General features: G+C 39.7%; 1 protein-coding gene across 2 annotated transcripts in view; it reads right to left on the bottom strand.

The window, feature by feature from the left end:
* Positions 1-17,097: 17,097 nt before the first annotated feature.
* The window catches only part of myl10 (myosin light chain 10), a 39,917-nt gene continuing 36,083 nt past the window's right edge, over positions 17,098-20,931 (bottom strand). Inside the window, exons 5-7 of one of the 2 annotated variants that reach the window (XM_012953918.2) lie at positions 19,117-19,195; positions 18,273-18,321; positions 17,098-17,350 (exon numbers count right to left, since the gene is read on the bottom strand). In XM_012953918.2, coding sequence (XP_012809372.1) covers positions 17,246-17,350; positions 18,273-18,321; positions 19,117-19,195 — 233 coding nt within the window. In that variant the 3' untranslated portion in view covers positions 17,098-17,245. The remainder of the gene's footprint in view (positions 17,351-18,272; positions 18,322-19,116; positions 19,196-20,931) is intronic. The other variant, NM_001130210.1, reaches the window with a different exon arrangement.

Genomic DNA, 20,931 nt, shown 5'->3' with positions numbered 1-20,931 from the left:
TAGGATTTACGCTTCTGTTCAGGGGTTAATATAGCTCACTTTTCTTTCCAGTATCAGCGAGAGGAGAAGGAGCATGCACTGTAACGAGCAAAGGCAGAAGGAAGTGCCACAGTGAGAATTAAAATGGCGGCCGCAAACACTGACCAAACTGTTCTTCTAGGCAGCTGTGCATGCACATATAAAAAATTATAATTAACGTTTCAGGTGGAAGGTTTATGAAGAACATTTTTAAGTACTAATGAAATCTCAATTACATCTACAGTTGTCTGCAAACATTGCTGTTACTGTATATACATTTTTACACTGCATTGTAGGGATGCATCGAATCCACTATTTTTGCATTCGGCTGAATCTTCATAAAAGATTTGGCTGAATACCTAACCGAATGCATTTGCAAATTAGGACATGGAAAGGTTAAATGCAGTGCGCACTCAGTGTGCGACAAAAAACTTCCTTGTTTTTGTGACAAAAAGTCACATTATTTTAAAGGACAATGAAAGGTTAATATAAATTTAAAGTAAGTCTAAAGGCATTCTTTTTAAGTACTTACTGCATATCTAAATTCCCAGATCCCTGCTTGCTTCTCTGAGATATGGTGCTGGCAGCCTACAGCAGTGTGAAGCCTACAGTGACATCACTGAAATCTCTCTCCCCTTCCTGTAGGAATGAAACACATGTGCAGTATGAAGCAAGGAGAGAAAGGAAGGGAGAATACCTTTTTAGAGATGGCTGCCTGTTCTAGAGTAAATATTTGATTAGGTGAGCCAAAAGTGTGGCATTTTTACTAAACAATAGGAAGACTATTGGGCAGTATGCTTTTTAAATTTTGACTTGCATTTTCCTTTAAAGATTCGTATTCGGTTCGGCCAGGAGTATGAATTCACCCAAATCCTGCTGAAAAAGGCTGAATCTTAGCTGAATCCTGGATTGGGTGCATCACTACTGCATTTACAGGGCAAAAAGAAACAGGAGCAGTTGAAATTGAATATTTTGACCCCTTAAACAAGGAGCAAGGATTCCATTGGGAGCAAGGATTTGCCTTTAGTAGGAATAAAGGATATGAAATGGCTGCTTTTTTCATCTAATTCCAACTAGATTACTAGTTCTTCACAAGAACAAGTGATTTAACTTACGCAGTTATACACAACAGCCAGTGGCATAACTATAAGGCGCCAGGCCCCAGCAAAATAATTGGGGGGCGCTGGCCAAGGAACAGCAAACTCTCCCCTGCTCCCCTCCCCAGCTGGCTCCTTTCACCGCAATCTTAGGGTCTGCTTCCTCTGCACTTACACCAGCGGCATCAGCTTGTAACCCCTTTACAGTATTTGTAAAACAATCTGCCTATTTGAGCACAATATTTTCATATTCAGAGCCATCAGCACTAGTGATGAGCAAATTTTTTCGCCCGGCATGGATTCGCAGCGAATTTCCCCATTTTGCCCTTGGCGAATTGTTTCGTGAAAGTTCCGTGGAAATTTGCGACAGCAAAATTCTCCGTGCGTAAAAAAAAAAAACTTGTTTTGCAAATTTTCTGCAGTTTCGCAAATTTTATAGCGAAGCAAAACGGGACAGATTCGTTCATCACTAAACAGCACAGATAACAGAAAGAGGACAGAAACATGCTGCTTTCAGTAGCAGCTACTGTCTAAGTTCTAGTCTTTGCACTGGTGGTTCTGACTATGGAATCACTACCTGATTAACAGACCTGTGAGTAATTGAGCGAGGCTGACTTCTGCTGCATGGTTTAAAGCAGTGATCCCCAACCAGTGGCTCGGGGGCAACATGTTGCTCACCAACCCCTTGGAAGTTGCTCTCAGTGCCCCCAAACCAGGTAGTTATTTTTGAATTCCTGACTTGGGGGCAAGTTTTGGTTCAATAAAAACAAGATTTCCTACAAAATAAAGCCCCCTGTAAGCTGATAGTGTGCATAGAGGCCCTAATAGCCAATCTTAGCTCTTATTTGGCACCTCCATGAACGTTTATGATGCTTGTGTTGCTCTCCAAGTCTTTTTACATTTGACTGTGGCTCACTAGTAAGAAAGGTTGGGGATCCCTGGTTTAAAGAAACAGACAACCAGTGGAAACTGGGACATTGTAATAACAATTCCAGTTACAAATGACTTTAAACTGTTGATATTATTAAAAAATGTATATTGGAAAGTTGTATAGAAATACAAGCTTTCTCATTAGGCAATATTATTTTTGGGATAGCATTCCTTTTATTTTTTTCTTCCTTTCTTTTATAGAGCTGCAGTTCTGTTTTTAACATCTGGGGTTCTAACTATGGCTGAATATGGGACAATAATAGCTGCAAAATTGATCCCTCAGGACCAAGTCAGCAGCTCATAGGCCTGCATATAGGGCCTTTGGAAGGGCCTGCCCAACCAATATCTGCCCAACAATCAGCCAGATCTCTACTGGGCATTTTGAGAATACTGTCAGGCTGGGATGCATCTGTATGATGATGTGGTCTTCACCCAACAGGTCCCCATGGGCAGAATGATCTGATATTTGACCCCCAAGCAAAGATCTGCTCATTCGCCAACATCATCATATAAATGGATCTTTATATGTATGGGCAACTTATCTTTAACAGATCATTTAGACTACAGTTAGATGGCTAGAGATTTAGATAAAAACATCCTTTTTATCCTGTTTATATTGTAAAATATTTTGAAAGTTAGTATGGTCCTTAATAATATAAATATTCTAAAGAGAATATTCTAAGAATTCAAAAATAGAAATATACATGTTTGCTTGGATTTATTTGGTTTTAAAGAAAACAATATATATTTCTATAAAAAGCTCCCATAAAGGTATTTCTAATAATCCAATAACGGAGCCAATGATTTATTACATTGGCTTTATTAGACATTATCTTAATATCATTAACTATTACTACCAAAAGCCAACATTAAATCTTTGAAAAGTTAATTTAGTTTGCCATTAATCATGTGTGTATGTATTATACACTGAGAAATACAGAATGCTCTCTTTTTGAGAAATCTATTCCAGGAACTGATATCCCGCCTCTCTTTATTCATTTATCAATATATTAGTAAAGCAATAAACAAATGTTTCATTGAATTTCATTGCATCATGCAATCAACCAAACAAATAATTGGTTTTATATGATACATGGCACTCCAGGCTGGATGTGTTCCAGGTTAATGCTGGTCACATGGGAAGAGCCACTCCAATTATGCAGCTTTATCTGTGCCCCTGTCCTTTCTTATAATTGTGCTAATATAGTTGCATAGGCTCCACCAGATGAATTTACATTCCTATCTGGCACAGTGTGTCTGATCTATAAAGCTCATATAGTACATGAAAGAAAGTACAATCAATGTTTGGTGCTTGTGGTTAAGGGAAACGAGAAGCTGGTTTCCACTATGAACTTCCTTTGGGTCCTTCTGGTATTTTATAAGAGGACACATAAATCAAGCATGTCAGGAAGTTTTGTCTTTGGGGCATGGATATAGTGGCACGCGAAGGCCACCAAGGCGTGACACAATAGACATTACAAGAATGTAAGCCCCATACCAACTGCTTCAGTATTTAGGAACATAACCAGTGAACCATTTGAATGTTCATTTAACATGTAACTACAGTGCTGATTTGACATGCGGTTGGTAGGATGAAACGCTCAGATGAGGAAAATGCTTTTAATAATATTGCACTGGGCCCACTGGCATGGGTGTCTGCAAACAAGGGTAACCACCCCCCCATTTTAAATTTTGCATACTCCACAACCCACTGTTCCAAATCTCAGATGCCCATGCCTTCCACTGTGGAACACACAGCTACCTTGTAATCTTTACAGGAGCCAGGCAGAGGGAGGCAGAGAGGGAAGAACTTTGGTGTTGGTATTCTGCCTGTGCAGGACTAGGTAAGGCAATGCATTTAATCTGTCCAGTTATACATTCATCTTACTGGCTGAACTGATCTGGCATGTCTAAAGTTAATGGGGTGCTTATTGCCTATTTATTGATCTTACTGGCTTGTGCAGGGTTAAAGAAGTGCACATTGGCCATTTCTACAGTGACTGTACTAGCATGTCTGTTGTCTTTATGCTGAATATCCATTCCCTTTAGTGATTATACTGGCATATTTCTGGGTAATTTAAACGTTATCCATTATACTGATGCCGCTGGGTTTCAAATGTCTGTTATCTATTTTATTTACTGATTATTCTGGTGAATCTCGGGTTAATATGCAGATTATCCATTTTCTGTAAAAGTAATACTGGCACATCTGGGATTAAAATGCTGGTTATCCATTTTCTGTAGTAATTATACTGGCACATCTCTGGTTAATATGCAGATTGTCCATTTCTGTAGTAATTATACTGGCTTGTCTTGGGTTAATATACTTGTTATCTATTTTTGTAGTAATTTTACTCACTGGGGTATGTTTTGGTGAAATGGGCGTGGTATTTAAGGGTGTGTTCTCATGGGGCAGGGTTTCATGCTTTATACTCTCTACTTAAATAGCCCCCCCTAGTTATACAATTATGTTAATTCTGTAAGTTGTTAGTGACTTTATAGGCTTTGCCAATAAATTGATTTCCTACAAACTTGACACTAAGTTATTGTATACAGGCAGGCCCGGATTTGTGGAGAGGCCACAAAGGCCCTGGCTTAGGGCGGCAGAAATGGGAGTTTAAATGCCCGCGCATGCCCGATTGCTTCGGCGCGGGGGGAGATGGAGCTTTGTTCGTACATGCGAGGGGGGGCGGGGCACGAATGGGGGGGCGGCCTAGGTGCACTCGGATTTGAAATCCAGCGCTGTATACAGGCTCAGTCTTAGAAATACAGATTGTTTTTGCTTGATGATTTTTCTCCCCCTGAAATATTTTCTGTGGACGCCCATGTCTACTGGGCACTTTTTGGAGCAATTTCACTGGCTTACTGTGTATTTTCTTCGAGGCACATTGCAATTCAATGGCGTAATACGTTACTGGGCCCCACAGCCCTAATTCAATTCCGGGCCCCAAAACACTGGAAAGTTGATAAAGTCTATCAAGATATATTGAACTCAGTAATTAGGACCTCACTGAGCCCTGTACACTCCTGGGCCCCCCTGCAACTGCATGGTCTTCTTCCTCTGTAGCACCCCAGCTGTCATTCTACTTTTCCCGATACCCGATGGGCCCCCCCTCTGGGAATTACACACCAGCATCCTCTGACACGCATGTTAAAAAGTTTTTCCTGCCCAGCCACCCGGCATATGCTTTATCGTGGCCCCGCTGGGCCTCAAGTGGGTGCGGCCCGGGTGTGATTGTACCCCCTGCACCCCTGGTAGTTGTGCCCCTGCTTGCTAAGCTATATCTATACCTATCGATACCTATAGCTGGCATTGTGTGGAACCCAGTGCAGTCTCTTCTCTTTGAAATACGCTAAAGAGACCTCTTTTTCTCTCTCTATCTCGGCATACATCAACATATGACCTCTTGCCTGCCTTGGAGCAGAGATATCTCCACAGGAAATGGATTTTGATGTATTTTTAATATTAATGTTGACAATTCTAAATATCAAAAGAGCAATTCATATGCAATATTCAACAAATTTTTATTTCTTTTTATAGTTTCTGTCAGACAGGCACATTTGACCAAAGTTTCGCAAAACTTGGACTCGAACTGTAATTTATTGCTGTGTTGATTTAGAGCCGCAGAGGTCCTTCCACATCTGTAGACCCATGATTACTTGAGTTCATTTTTACATTTCCCACAAGTTTGGAATTTTGGTTATGATTTATTTGTGCAATGGGATGGTTTATTAGATTCCTAAGACAAAAAGCAGAGAAGGGAAAAAAAAGGGTGACATGAGAAGGTTTCCAAATATTAACTCAGCTTTATTTCCTTCCATGCCCCTTGTTTTGGAATGCAGTATCTAAAATGAATCAGTACAATTGCCACACAGTAGTTTAATTTAGATCTGTTTTGCTAATTTGGGATTTTTCTCTATCCCGTGGAACAGGCTAAAATAAGATGTCTTCAGCTAAAAGAAATAGTTCATCATTTAGAAGGCAGTACAGGTATGTTATCCAAAGTGTTTAGGATATGGGGTTTTCCATATAAGGGTTCTTATAATTTTGGAATTTGGATCTCCCTACTTTCTACTAAATTTAAAGGACATGTAAACACCCCACAAAAAATGTAATCAGTGAACTACCTCTTTAAAATTTTAAAGGGGAAACCACCCAAACGCATTTTGAAAAGTAAACATAATTTCAAGCAATTTTGCAATATACATCAATTAAAAATCATCTGCATCCTTTTCTAATTTTTAATGCAATAATAGGGTTTGGAAGAGTCACCTAAGTCTGGCCCCCTGTTCTCCTGCTGATCTGGCTGAATACTTTGACATTAAAATAAAATGTAACAGTAGTCAACTGTCCTCAGCCTGCCTTCAGTTTGCATCCTTCAAATCACACAATTCCCTGCACATATGATGTCAATAAGGAAAGGAACATCATGGGTTATGTAGTTCCTGCACACTGTCTGTAAGCTGTGGAGAAGTTGTACAATTTGTAACATCAGTGTTTTAGTCCCTCCTCCGCTGCCAGGATTTCAAATAATACACAAAACACAGTTAACACGGGAGCTCTTACCGCTTCAAAAAACACGTGTGCTGCTTGCAGACCAACTCCCAATGGCCCCAAATAGCAAAAATTTCACAAAAAGCGGAGCACCACGTGATTAACGATAAAAACAGTCTTTATTCAGTCACATTTAAAAGGCACAAGTACATCTTATGGACCTACGCTTAACGCGTTTCGTGGCTCCCCGCCACTTCATCAGAAGCATAAACAGTCCCCCAGTGGGAAAAGATATTTATACCCAGATGGCCACCCTAAATCAGTGCCAGATTGGAATAGTTAGATATAATTAACCCTTAGCTCCCACACATATATCCTCTATAGAAAGCCCATTACCCGGAATACACTGCTACATTCAGAGAGTGCCCATCCAGCTAGTTGTTTGGGGGGCATCCCAGTTGGTCAGTTTCTCCGTCTTAGACAGATCTGTTCCACCTGGGATGCCTTCCAGCAACAGGCAATGGCACTATGGGATTGTTTCCTAGAGAGAGGGTATGCACCAGATGCAATTAAGGCAGCATATGAGAGGGCTGTGAGCAGTGATAGAAGCACCCTTCTTAAATCTAAAAGGTCAGGTACATCGAATTTACACGAGAAAGAGAAATCTAAAGTCCGCTTTTCTATGGTCTATAGTAGGAATGCCCCTCTGATACGTAAAAGAATTTGCAAATATTGGGGTGTTCTTCTACAGGACCCCATTCTAGCGAAGATTTTAGATAAAGAACCATGCTTTGTATATAGGAAAGGCCGAGATGTGGCATCCTGGCTTTCTCCAAGCCTTTATACCTCTAAAAAGAAAAATACACCTTGGTTAAAGTATATAGGCAACTATCGTTGCGGAAGAAAAAGATGTAAGGCGTGCCAGTTGCTAAATGTATCAAAGAGCTTTATTAGTACCTACACAGGGAAAGAATTTCAGATAAAACAATATTTTAATTGTCTTTCAAAAGAAGTTGTATATTTAATAACATGTTCGTGTGGCTCCCAATATGTAGGGAAAACAATACATAATGTTTCCATGAGAATTTTGGAACATGCATCTGCGATAGAAAGAGGGGATCTAAGATCTGCAGTATCAAAACATATGATAGAGAAACATAATGGGAAGGCATCTTTTACCTTCCAGATTATAGATAAACCACCTTTCCAAGTTAGGAAAGGAGATTCGGAAAAAAGGTTGTTAAAAAGAGAAGCTTTTTGGATATATAATCTGCATTCCCTAGAATCACATGGTGGTATGAATAGAGAATGGGAATTGTCTTGTTTCTATTGATATGTATTTGGGGAAACCACATGTATCCATAATTCTTTTTGCATTTATGTTTGTTTTTCTTCTTTTTTCATTATATTGATATTATTTAACATACATATTTGGGGTATATGAGGTTATGCTGTCTCTGTTTTTATATTATCCTGTGTTTTTTCTTGTTTTATATATGTGTGGGAGCTAAGGGTTAATTATATCTAACTATTCCAATCTGGCACTGATTAGGGTGGCCATCTGGGTATAAATATCTTTTCCCAATGGGGGACTGTTTATGCTTCTGATGAAGTGGCGGGGAGCCACGAAACGCGTTAAGCGTAGGTCCATAAGATGTACTTGTGCCTTTTAAATGTGACTGAATAAAGACTGTTTTTATCGTTAATCACGTGGTGCTCCGCTTTTTGTGGAAATTTTTTCAAATAATACAGAAAGAAAAGAACTGATTTGCTGCTTGACTTCAGCATATAGAAATGTTAATTATTGAAAGTTTTTGAAGGAACAAATTACAGTGATAGGTATATTAGGGGTGTGGGGCTCTAATAAATTTTGGTTCAGAAGCCGTAGTTCCCCTTTAAAATACATGCCCACTCAGCACCCTTCCTTAAAAACTGACTTTGGATTTTGGCTACTGAGCATGTTCAGTTCTTCTCAACTCAGGTTACCAAACATGCCCTTCAGTAGAGCAGCCAATAAAGAGATGGCACAACTGGTTTTTATAGAAATTCTGCTGTAGCTCTGCACTTTTTTCCTCAAACCTCCTCTCCTGAGCTCAGTTTAACTGTTGCAGAGCTCAATCCAAACAGGCCTTTTTATCAAAGTAAGTTCTGCATGTGTAAGCCTGCAAATTGCTATTTGTTTTAGGAAATATGATGGTACTAGCGAACAGAGGGGATATATGCAGTACAAATGATACGGTTTGGGTGGGGGAGATGTGCCCAATTATATACATGGTAGGAAAATGTAGGCTTTACATGTCATTTAAATATGTCATTTAATTGTTTTGTCACCAGTATGGATTCATGCAGCTTAGTTAGCATAGTAGGTACTTTTTTTATTATCACACAAAAAAAGAAATTATGTTTAAAAATTATATTTAAGAATTATGTGCTTAAAAAAAAATCTATAGAAGCAGGTTTTCCCATAATTCAGAGCTTGTACTTTGTACAGAATATCCTTTGAAGACCCCTCCCATTTTTCTGATCAAACAGAACAAACAAATTTATAGATTTACCTCAACTATTTGTAATCCAAATCTGCTTGAAATATAAAAGAAAACAGTGGCGTGCAGGCCTATAGTAGTCTAAATTCAGAGTTCTTCAAAAAGTTAACACAATTATTTGGGCTGCATTTGAATTATTGTGTTCTTTCATTAAATGACTCACATGTGTTAGAAGAGTACATATTAATTTTGACTGAGCAATCATTATACAACAGCTTTTACTTAAAGAGCACATTGCTATTGATGTGGCCCTCTTGTAGTCTAACTGGGAAATCAAAAGCCTTCCAGAATGTTATTTTTCCTCCAAAGACAAAGAATTCTGTCAATATTTCCATCAAGATGGAAAGCTTCATTTTACAGCCCTATAAATGATTTGTTTTTCTTGTGTCACTTACTGGTCAACACCTAACATTTTCCCATTTTCCATCTGAGTGTTAGGCAGTAGAACATAATGAGAAAAGTCTGCATACACTTTGGCTCAACTTTCGTTTAAAAACAAATATTTTCCTCTAGCAGCTGGGTACTCTACATTGTCTGTGCCCCCTGTGTACAGTGGATAGCAGTTGGCCAGTAATGACAGTAGCAGAGAATGCCTACCATGGGATGACTTAAAGTACAGCCTGCAGAAGCAGTGATGGGATTTAATGTACCATGAATATAAACAGTATCACCGGTATGCATTTCATTTGCAAAATTTCTGAGTACCCTTATAGTGTTGATTCTCCCTTGTCTTTTCCTCAGTGGTTTGGGACTATAATTTATTGGTGTTTAAGCTAGCAGGACATAAAATGTTAAGAGTTGGCAAGAAATTACACAATTAATTATCAAACCTCCCAACAATGCAAAATAGAAATAGGGACAAAAAGATCTGCCATGCACAGCAAAGCAAAGATTTTTTGACCGTGTTCACCTTGTGGTCATGCCCCTAAATAACACACCCATTCTCACAAAACATCTCCAAGACACACCAGTGTAATTACTACAGAAAATTCATAATAAGCATATTAACCCCAGATGTGCCAGTATAATCACTGCCAGTGAGCACTCCATCACCACAGACAAGTAAGATCATTGAAAAATGGCCCATGAGCACTCCATTAACTCCAGATGTGCCAGTAGGATCATTGTAGAAATGACCAATGAGTACTCCATTAACTCCAGACTGTAAGACTCTGCTGTAAGTTGATCCTGAGACCTTCTGGTTGCTCTCCCTAACCACTGGACCAGGAAAGCAGCCAGCAAGCACTTGTGTCTCATTCATTCTCATTTTATTTCACCTGGCCATTCTAATCACACCTCTGCAGCCTTATTGGAGATATGCTTAGCCAATCAGAGTTGTCTCAGCTCCTGTCGTCTCCTTGCCCTAGTATAGTCCTGTTCCTGATCCCTGCTCAAATCCTGCTCTAGTCCTTTTCCTGCACCTAGTCCTATTCCAGTCCTGTCTGGCATCTGTTCTTACTTCTAGTCTTGTTCCAGTCCTGCCTGGTTGTAGTTCTGTCACTACACTTGCTCCTTCCTGTCAATAGTTCAGTGCACGCTCTGTTCCTCTGCTTTCTGTTACTGGTTCTATGACCTCTCTGTACCACTCTTTCCTGTCACTGGTTCTACGCCTGCTCCATCCCGCTTCTTCTTGTCACTGGTTCTAGATTAAAGTTTCTGCTCCTCTAGGCCCCCCTGCTATCTTGGAATTTAAATTTTGCTGAGGAACAGGGTGCAGAGAAGAACAGCAGATGCAACACAATACATCCAAATGCCAATCTGGGACAGCAGACTGTGGGCTAAAAATTCTGACTGTCCCATGAAAAGCAGGACAGGCGGGAGGTAAGTATTAGAACCAGAACACTAAAGGTAATATGTTCTAGAATAGGAAGAAGACTATGAAGAAGAACTGAAGAGAATTAAGAAATGCAAAAGTGTTCTTGCCAATGCTTTAAATGATACCCTTGGAAATATACATGCGTAACACTATTAGTAAAGGAACTTCTATATGAACAGATTCCAGGTCCTGCCACAGATAAAAGCCAAACACTAAATCAGGCCAAGTTCTGTAAGAGTCCCACATGTTGTCCATGCTTGGCTACTAAACTTTAAAAAGGCATGGCATAAACTTTAGTTTCAGCCTTTGCTATTGAACAGCTACTCATGTGGGTAATAATGAATTTAATGCATGATTACTGATAACTCTACACCAGGGCCGGAACTAGGGGTAGGCAGAAGAGGCAGCTGCCTAGGGCGCAATGATTGGGGGGCACCAGGCAGCCTCTCCTGCCTGCCCCTAGTCAGCGTTCTTTAGTCATTGCCCCCGCTGCTTGTCCTTACGCGGTGGGGGCAATGATGAATCGCAACGTGAACCCCCGCGCTCAACTGTGCATGCGCGCCAAAGGGGGGTGGGCGGCGAATGAGGAAGTTGCAGGGGCGAGGTGGCCGACCAAGTTGCCTAGGGCGCCCGGTCGGCTTGGCCCACCCCTGCTCTACACTATTCTGCCAGGCATCACATTATACTTTCCAGTGCAACTGCTGTCATCTCAAAAGGACATGGTGGCTTAGTGTATAGTACCTTGAAGCACTGAGGTCCTGAGCTCAGGTCTGGTTTGGGCACTCTGTAAGATGTTTGTATGTTCTTAACATGTTTGCATTGAGGGGGGGGGGGGGCATTGGGGCTGATAACTTAGGCAGCGCTGCTGTATAGCAGTATGTATACATAAATGTTATTGTCAGTTCTGTGCACAGGTTATTTAAGAGAGTGTGATGTTATTATTCTAAAATTGTCAGCTGCCATTATCATAGGAAGCAATTCTAAGAACACATCCAAACCCAAGTGTACATTAGGGCTCATTGCAACTGATTGCAACTGTATCTTGTATTTAATTGTATTTATTTATTTGTATTTATTGTTATACTGTGTATTTATCTATTATTATCTTAATACCCCCCTGTTTGTATTAATGTATTCTACTGTACAGCGCTGCGTACATAAGTAGCGCTTTATAAATAAAGATATACATACATACATACATACATAACTTAGTTCTCCACTTATTACAATGCAAAAGAATCCTCCAATGATTTGTACAACTCTGACTCCATGTTTTTTTGTTGCTGGAGCTGGAGGATTTAAACACAGTTTACTATGTCAGAACAACTAACAGCAGTAAAGCTCTGTGGTGGAATATATTTGTGCTATATAAATAAATGATAATAAACAGCCTCCCTTCTGATGTTTGGTTACAGAGTGATCCACTGAAGTATAATTACTGGAACAACAGGACGGATGCAAACGGGTGTAACCCCATTGTATTTATTCAAATGTAAGGTTTCAGGGGCACCCCCCCTTTTTCAGACATACACACCCCTAATGCAAGTGCATTATTTAAAGGTACAACTATACATATTATACAATACAATTTTACAAATAAAGGGAAATGCACACATTTTCATACAGCCATAAAATTGTAATTTAGCCTTATTAATACATATTCTGTGCAAATAATTATTGTCTTCATGGCATTTTGAAGGCTCATATGGTCGGACTGGCCCACCATAATACTGGGAAAAATCCCGGTGAGCCCTGATTCTGTCCCTGAGCCCCTAATTCTGGGCCCTGTTACAGCCACCCACACAAAACAAAAAGTAAAAACTTAATTAAAGATGGCCATCTGTAATTATTTCAGTGGAGGTTTGGCCAGATGGACAGCAGAAAGTAAGTGGCAGAAGAGGGGAGATATGGTGCGGAGAGGTGGAAAAGGTGCAGAGCGGTGGAAATGGGGCTGGCGGGGAGGGGGGTATATGTATGCAGCCGCGACCAGATGGTGGGCCCTTGACTTAAGTACCCAGTGGGCTCCACGTGCCCCAGTCCAACACTGCATATTGATAACATGATAAGGAAACCTGTAGTGAAAACAATGCAAAATTGTTTTACCCTTGTAACATTAATAGGTTAAGACTGCTTTATTCTATTCATAGAGTTTTCATTTACAAAGGGCTAACCAACAAATTTTGTGATTTCTTCGATTATTTAAATAGGTTACACTGACCATCAATTTGACACATGCTACTGCACTACATTTATAGCTTTTGCCACTACACTTTTTATTAAACCCACTGGTAGGAATAATTTTCTTCAGGCTACAAGTTTTTGAACTCTCCGACTGTTTAAGGCTTTGCCCAAGAGACAGTTTACCAGGGTTAAACTCATCACTTCTAACAATGAGTTATATCTTTAGAAACAATGAAAACGGTGCAGTATAAGTATAAAAGAAAGTGCTAAGAAGAAGGTGAACTTGTGAGGGTCAGGGAAGAGGTAAAAGAATTCCCAGGAGTAAAACTATTTAAGAAACTAGGGGCAAATAATAAAGGGCAACATAATCCTCTTGTTACAGTATAAACCCATCCAAGTAAACCCAGCACACACAAACCTTTACTGATCTATCTATACACTCACATACATAAACTATATATACAACCACTAGTACTAACTGTAGATATTAGTATCACAATAGCCTTGGATATTCTGATTGTTCAAGAACTCATCCAGGCCCTCTTAAAGGCATTAACAGAATCTGCCATTACCACATCACTAGGAAGGGCATTCCCCAACCTCACTGCCCTCACCGTGAAAAACCACCTACGCTGCTTCAAATGGAAGCTCCGTTCCTCTAATCTAAAGGGGTGACCTCTGGTGCGTTGATTGTTTTTATGGGAAAAAAGAACATCTCCCATCTGCCTATAATCCCCTCTAATGTACTTGTACAGAGTAATCATGTCCCCTCGCAAGCGCCTCTTTTCCAGAGAAAACAACCCCAACCTCGACAGTCTCACCTCATAGTTTAAATCTTCCATCCCCTTTACCAGTTTAGTTGCAGTCTCTGCACTCTCTCCAGCTCATTAATATCCTTCTTAAGGACTGGAGCCCAAAACTGCACTGCATACTCAAGGTGAGGCCTTACCAGGGACCTATAAAGGGGCAAAATTATGCCCTTTTTTATACAAGACAGCACTTTATTTGCTTTAGTAGCCACAGAATGACACTGCCTGGAATTAGAAAACTTGTTATCTACAAAAACCCCTAGATCCTTCTCCATTAAGGATACCCCCAACACACTACCATTCAGTAGATAGTTTGCGTTTATATTATTCCTACCAAAGTGCATAACTTTGCACTTATCAACATTGAACCTCATTTTCCAGTTTGCTGCCCAGTTTTCCAATTTTGTCAAATCGCTCTGCAAAGCAGCCGCATCCTGCATGGAACTGGAGTTTTGCACAATTTAGTGTCATCAGCAAAAATAGAAACAGTACTCTCTATGCCCCCCTCCAGGTCATTAATAAACAAGTTAAAAAGCAAAGGACCAAGGACTGACCCCTGCGGTACTCCACACTGGTCCAATTAGAAAATGTTCCATTTACCACCACTCTTTGTAATCTATCCTTCAGCCAGTTCTCTATCCAATTACAAATATTATGTTCTAGGCCAATATGGCAACCTATTTAGTGCATTTTCAGTTCGCCACTGTTTTCTTACAGAAAAGGTAAAGCTGGAGTAAAGCTGGAAAATATCAAGCCTAAATGGTGGCAGAGTTTAAAAATTAGGGAATGTGGCACGTATCCACACCATAATTATCAACATTGTAGTGGCATTATTCCAGTGGACAATGTGACTCATCCTTTTAAAGGGAATCAAACTGGCATAAAAAGGGTTTTTACTTATGACAGTAAGGAAATGTCATTTTGTATAAAATGCCCACGTGGCATAACCTATAATCTAGATCCAGATCCACCTTAAAGGAGAGGGAAAGGTAATAACTAAGCTTTATGAGAAAGGTCTATGTAAATACAGCCATAAGCACTCACAGAAATGCTGCAGAGTCCTCTATCAAAAGAAACACAGGATTTATTGTCTCTTTTTTTGTAAACACAATGTTCCAGTGTCTGACTTCCTCTCTCAGAAATATCCTTAATTCCCATGGCCAGAGTCTCTCTCTTCTCCTGCTCCCCCTCCCACTAGAATGCTAAGAACTCCCTCCCCCCTTGCTTAGGAATGTGTGATCTCAGCTATAAGGGCTAGAGACTGCAGGCAGGAAGCTACTTAAAATGGCAGCTGCTATCTTAAGCAAACGGAGAAAGCTTCTAAAACTGTTTACTCAGGTAAGTTAATGGTTTCTGCAGAATAAATATATTGTTCTAATGTGCCAAATCTATTGGCAGTAAAATGCAAAAATGACTTTGCTTCTCCTTTAATGATCATAAATTCACCCCTGAGAATAATCAAACTGATGAAAGAAAGGGAAAGCGATGGGAAGGAGATTAGGGAGAAATATAAAAAGAAAAGGGAAACTACACTAACTAAACAGTTCTTTAAAAAAGGGCTACAGGGTTCCCGAAAATAGTGGTCAGTGAAGAACAGGACGGAAAGAAAACCTTATTACAAAGGAAGTGTTACTGGATTTGACTTTTGCAGAGTTTCCACAAGATCTTTACCAGTTTAATCTGTTAGGTTATTTATAAATTGTATTTCAAAGGTAAATTCTGCTAATACTTTGCTTTTTATTACAGATACGAAATATGAAACCCTCATGTACCAGAGGTAAAGTAAAAGGAAAAAAAATGTTTCTTTTTTAGAAAAGGTTAAAGCAGTCTTAAACTGAAAGTATAGAAGTTCCAATTTTATATTGTTTCATTTCACAGGTTTTTCTTATCATGGTATAGGATGCTTAGGACGCTTAGGACGCTGATTATCTGCCAGTTACAGTATTGGACTTTGAATTATAGGCTTTATTAATATAGTTCAATTGCACATTTCTGGCTGTATGTAAATGTGTATATTACGCCATGAATTGTACCTTTTATTAAAGGGGTGGTCTATCTTTAAGTTAACTATGTTATGATGTTATCATTTTTTAAATGTTTGCCTTTCTCTTTTGCCTCTTTCCAGCTTTTAAATGTGGGTCACTGACCCCAGCCGCCAAAAACTATTGCTTTGTGACGTTACAATTTTATTGTTGTTGTTACTTTTTATTCCTTATCTTTCTGTTCAGGCCTTCTCCTATTTAAATTCCTGTCTTTTGTTCAAACCACTGCTGGGTTTCTAGGGTAAATGAGACCCTAGCGATGAGATAGCTGCTGAAATACCAAACTTGAGATCTGCTGAACTAAAAGCTAATTAACTGAAAAACCTTTAAAAAATTAATAAATGAAGACCAACTGCAAATAGACTCAAAATATCAGTGTCCACATCGCACTAATAGTTAATTTAAAGGTGAACTACCCCTTTAGAATAATCCCCATGAGCAGGGGCTAGGCCCTGAGGCAGCCTAGAGGATTCTGCCTGCCCGTCTGCACTTAGGTTTTTGTGTCAAAAGGGGTGGAGGGGGGGGGACTACATCACTAGTGCAGAAAGTGTTTTAGTGCTCTTAGTGGTTCTCGAAGTTACCATGAGCGGCTTTTTGTCACCCCTGGCAACATGTGAGGTGCTGCCGCCTTAAACAATTTTTCAACTCACCTCGTGGCAGGCAGCAGCACCCCTGCCTATGAAAATCCCACACGATCTGTTCAAAATCTAAATCCTTGTTACTGAAATTGGAGTAAACACTTAACTTGAAGTCCTTTATCCCTATGTTTGATTATAGCATAGTATAATGAAACTTAAATCTGAGAATGTAAGGTGCCTGGCGTAAGTGCTGGCAATCACTATTCTCATTGGTGCATTCTGATGCATATATAATTAAGTTTTGGTCAGTGCAGTTTTCATTGGGGATTCTTCTTGCACCAGTAATTACATTTTTCATTACATTCTATAGGGAACCAGAGGATGCAGAGAGACAGCTTTAAATCTTGAGTGATTGTTGTTACCTGACATCTCCCACATCCCACGTCATAGAACATTACCTGCAAAGCAATGTATATCTGTCTGCTTTGTTTCTCTGTGCAAGTAACACCACTTTACATTGCTTGTGTATGTGGAACAGAGATATTTGTTATGCCGAAAACTCATGAAAGTCTGAACACACTTCAAACATCGGCTCAGAATATTTGTTTTTAATATTTATAAAGTTAGAACAATTTCACTCGCTTTGATCATCACAGCAGCTTTATGACATGCTGACATTTTGTTCCCCTTTTGTGTTGTTTTCTTTTATTGAACCTTCGGATATAACTTCAGATCTTTACTCCTGGTCTTTCTCCTCACCGTGGGTGATAATATAGCATAGGTTCTTATAATCTAGGTTACCAGCAACATCTGGGGGGAAAGCTGTAAACATCTGGGTGATCTGTAACAGAGACACAGAGCAAGCTGACACTGGAAGCCGCCGTTAAAACCATGTTTGTATTTCTTTTCATGTTTCTCTTAAGCAACACAATGCAATGTGGGATGCACATGTGACACTGGCAAATACTGAATCAGAATGTTCAAAGAAATCGAAATCTGGCAGTGATTTATTGAGCAAGCAATCAATTTTTACGATGTAGCAAAGTTATTAGAACGAAAGTAATTTTAAAAAGAACATGGAAAGCATCCTGACATGAAATCCATACTCAGAGTAACTAAAGACCCGCAGAAATAAAGGTATCTATACCAGGCCTGGACTGGCAATCTGTGGATTCTGAGAAATGCCAGAGGGCTGCTGTAAGATACCTTTCTGGCCCCTATGTACTTGAAATACCAGGGCCTATTTTAAAGCCTAGTCCAGACCTGATCTATACTGTTCTTCTGCTAGAAACAGTGTTTCTAAACTGTACTGAAATACTTAGAGGCAAAGAAATTGGATTTTCAGCTTTCATTTGGTCGTTTAAAACTGTTTCTAGCAAAAGCCAATTCACTTGGATTGGCACTTGGTACTGGTCAAATCACTTGGTCATTCGCAGCAGGGAAACCCCCAAAGTCCAGCCATGATCATCAGGCTGCTGAGTTAGTTTGGGCCCATATACAGATATGAAAGCATTTGGTAGAATTGGTGGTGTTTGATTAATATGCTGTGTGTGTCCCAGTATTCTTAATAAGAACATGTACAGCAGCTCTATGAACCATGGGGATAGGCTAACTCACAGCTTATAGATCAGCTGAAAAGTTGCTAAGAATAGGACATTTTGTGACTTGATATAACTTGGACGAACCTGGCTGAAAGTGAGGGAACCTTGGGTGGCATAAAATCTGGCTACATTACCAACATGCTTTCCCCTAACTTTTCTTACCTCTTCCTGAGTGAAGCGGTCTGCCTGAGTAGTAAGCATCTCACGAATGCTGTTTGGAAAAAAATATATATATATTTCAATTTGCAACAACACGTGCAGGTGTGGTCTTTTTGGCAAGCTGGGCAGGATTGCAGTAAGTCCAGCACAATTGTGCCAAGCATTGGTTATTGTGCACAAAAGTGCACTTTGCTTATGCACTTGCAGATGTACATTTGTCCTTTTGACTCTTACTGAAGGAATGTTTGTTGCTAGGCAGGTCCTAAATGGTGCATATGCTTTGTAATGCTGTGCAGCAAAACAAGTGGCCCATGGGTCATTTTGTGAAAAGTGGAACCCCAACACCCCCACCCCCTAAGTCTTGAGTCAAAATACTCATTGTATGCTATTTTGTTCTGTCTAGCCATGTCCCTCACAGTTTGGAGCCCAGTACAAGTGCACATACTGGAAATCTGTAAGTAATATCAGTATATTCTTTCTAATTGCAATGGTATGCTGAAATAATTTTAGCTGATTTCATTGATTCTGAGACCTACTAAAAGAGTTCAGTGCAAATAAGAGGAGATACACATTGCAGATCTAAAACTGATCAGTTAAATAAGTGTAAATAAGCCTTAATGCAGTTGCACAACGAATACAATGAGAAACATTTGTTCCACGTTGTACCACTCCTTTATATGCTGCATACAATGGGTATAGTCAGGCACAATATGCATGGATGCTATCCTATGCAGGGGGCAATGTTCTACAATAGCACTTAATGCACTATTTGAGAAGATGAAAGATTGAATAGATACCTTAAAGATTACCCTAAGGACATTGAACTGACATAAAATGATTAACTTACTAATCTGCTTTAATGTGGCCTTTTCCATCAGGGTCGAAAATCTTGAAAGCATTCAGGATAGTTTCCTCTGGGTCTGTGCCTGGAATACATACATCAGAGGTAATAAAACATCTGTCTTCATTCTCTTCATCTCCAATGAAAGGCAACTCTCTGTCTATTTGACTGAGCGGATGATGTGCTACGCTTGCCTTTATTATCCTCTCCCCATCTTCTCTACATTTTTCACCACCTCAACACCTCCTTAATTGCCTACAAACTGGCAGGGTATGAGGATGATCTGCCAGGCATTATTGAGTGGAACAGTCTCATTAGAGCACAATCATTGATGTGTCACTTTTCAAAACACGCAACTGATATTCTTTTGACTGTGCACTTAAAGGCCATATTGATGCTGCATTCCCTTTACTGTAACTGGTCGGCCCATGGTTACCCCTGCGCTACTGTAAGGATCCTTATAGGATAAAAAACACAGTATTGTCACTTTTCTTATAAATCTTGCCTTTTGGATCTGCAAAGTTTAGATTTATGCACTGAATCAGACATTGTGTTGTTCCTGTTTCCTCCTGGATTTGCCTAAGGCCCGCAGAAAACATAAGGGGGTTCTAAATACTTTATTAATCTGTCCAACTGCACCAGCGAGTAGTAACGAGAAAACCTGTCTCACTTCACTTCTTATAAAAATTTTCAAAACTGCAGAAAATTTCACAACACAGCGAAAAATTCACAAAATGGGCAGTTTTTTGTCAATGAGGGTTTTTCTAGTTGCATTTCTTTGCTGCAAAATTTTGGTGTGTTTTTGCCAGTAGTGAAAAGTTGAATTTCTTCACAAATTCATGCCTGCTAAAAAATTTCACTCATCACTACCAGCAGCCTCTCTAAGAAGATTAACTAAATTACAGAATATTCACCAGTGAGAATCCTAATTACTAATTACTAAAGTTAAGGTGTCCTTACTAATAAGGTGGCCAGGCTGATAGAAGCTGTTGACAAACTGAGTCAGCAATCTGCCCCATGTATTGGGCCCACCCACAGGCCTACCCGACCAATAGCTTGCCAAAAATTGGGTAGACGGCAGTCAGGCAAGTGTGATTTTCCCTGTCAGATCTAGGAACGGATCTTGCAATGATGTGGTCCTTGAACCAACAGCCTGCATAGCAGCAATTATGATCTGCTCGTTTGGGCCCAGGTGGTGGGCATATCGAGAAAGATTCGCTCATGTAGAGAGGTCTACTTTTTTATTGTTTGCGTTTTTTAAAAACTTAGCTTTTTGTTCAGCAGCTCTCTGGTTTGGAATTTAAGCAGAAATTGGTTGCTAGGGTCCAATTTAACACTAGTAACCAGGCAGTGATTTGAAAAAGAGATGGCGATATGAATGAAGGGTGGCCTAAACAGAAAGATAAGAAGTGATAAAAATAACATTTTAGTATTAAAGAGCAATTGTATATTGGCAGCTGGGGTCAGTGGCCCCCATTTGAAAGCTCAAAAGAGTCAGAAGAGGAAGGCCAATAATTAAAAACCTATAAAAAATAAAAAATGAATTGCAAAGTTGCTATGAACAGGCCATTCTATAACATACTAAAAGTTAACCTTAATGGTAAACCAATCCTACTGTGATTTGCTGGTACAGTTCCTAAGGCTGATGCCACACGTGGCGTTTTTACGCTGCGTATTTTCTAATTCTCTCGGCGGCTGAAAAACGCCTGATATCATCATCCATAGAAATAACTTGAAAAGACGCGAAGCAAACCACACAAAGCGTAAATACGCTAGAAAACGCCTTAGCACGGATTTTTCAAGCGTAGGCTGAAATACGCC

The sequence above is a fragment of the Xenopus tropicalis genome, chromosome 2 (genome assembly GCF_000004195.4).
Source record: "Xenopus tropicalis strain Nigerian chromosome 2, UCB_Xtro_10.0, whole genome shotgun sequence".
Taxonomy (NCBI): Eukaryota; Metazoa; Chordata; class Amphibia; order Anura; family Pipidae; genus Xenopus; species Xenopus tropicalis.
This window is presented reverse-complemented; position numbering and strand designations above follow the sequence as displayed.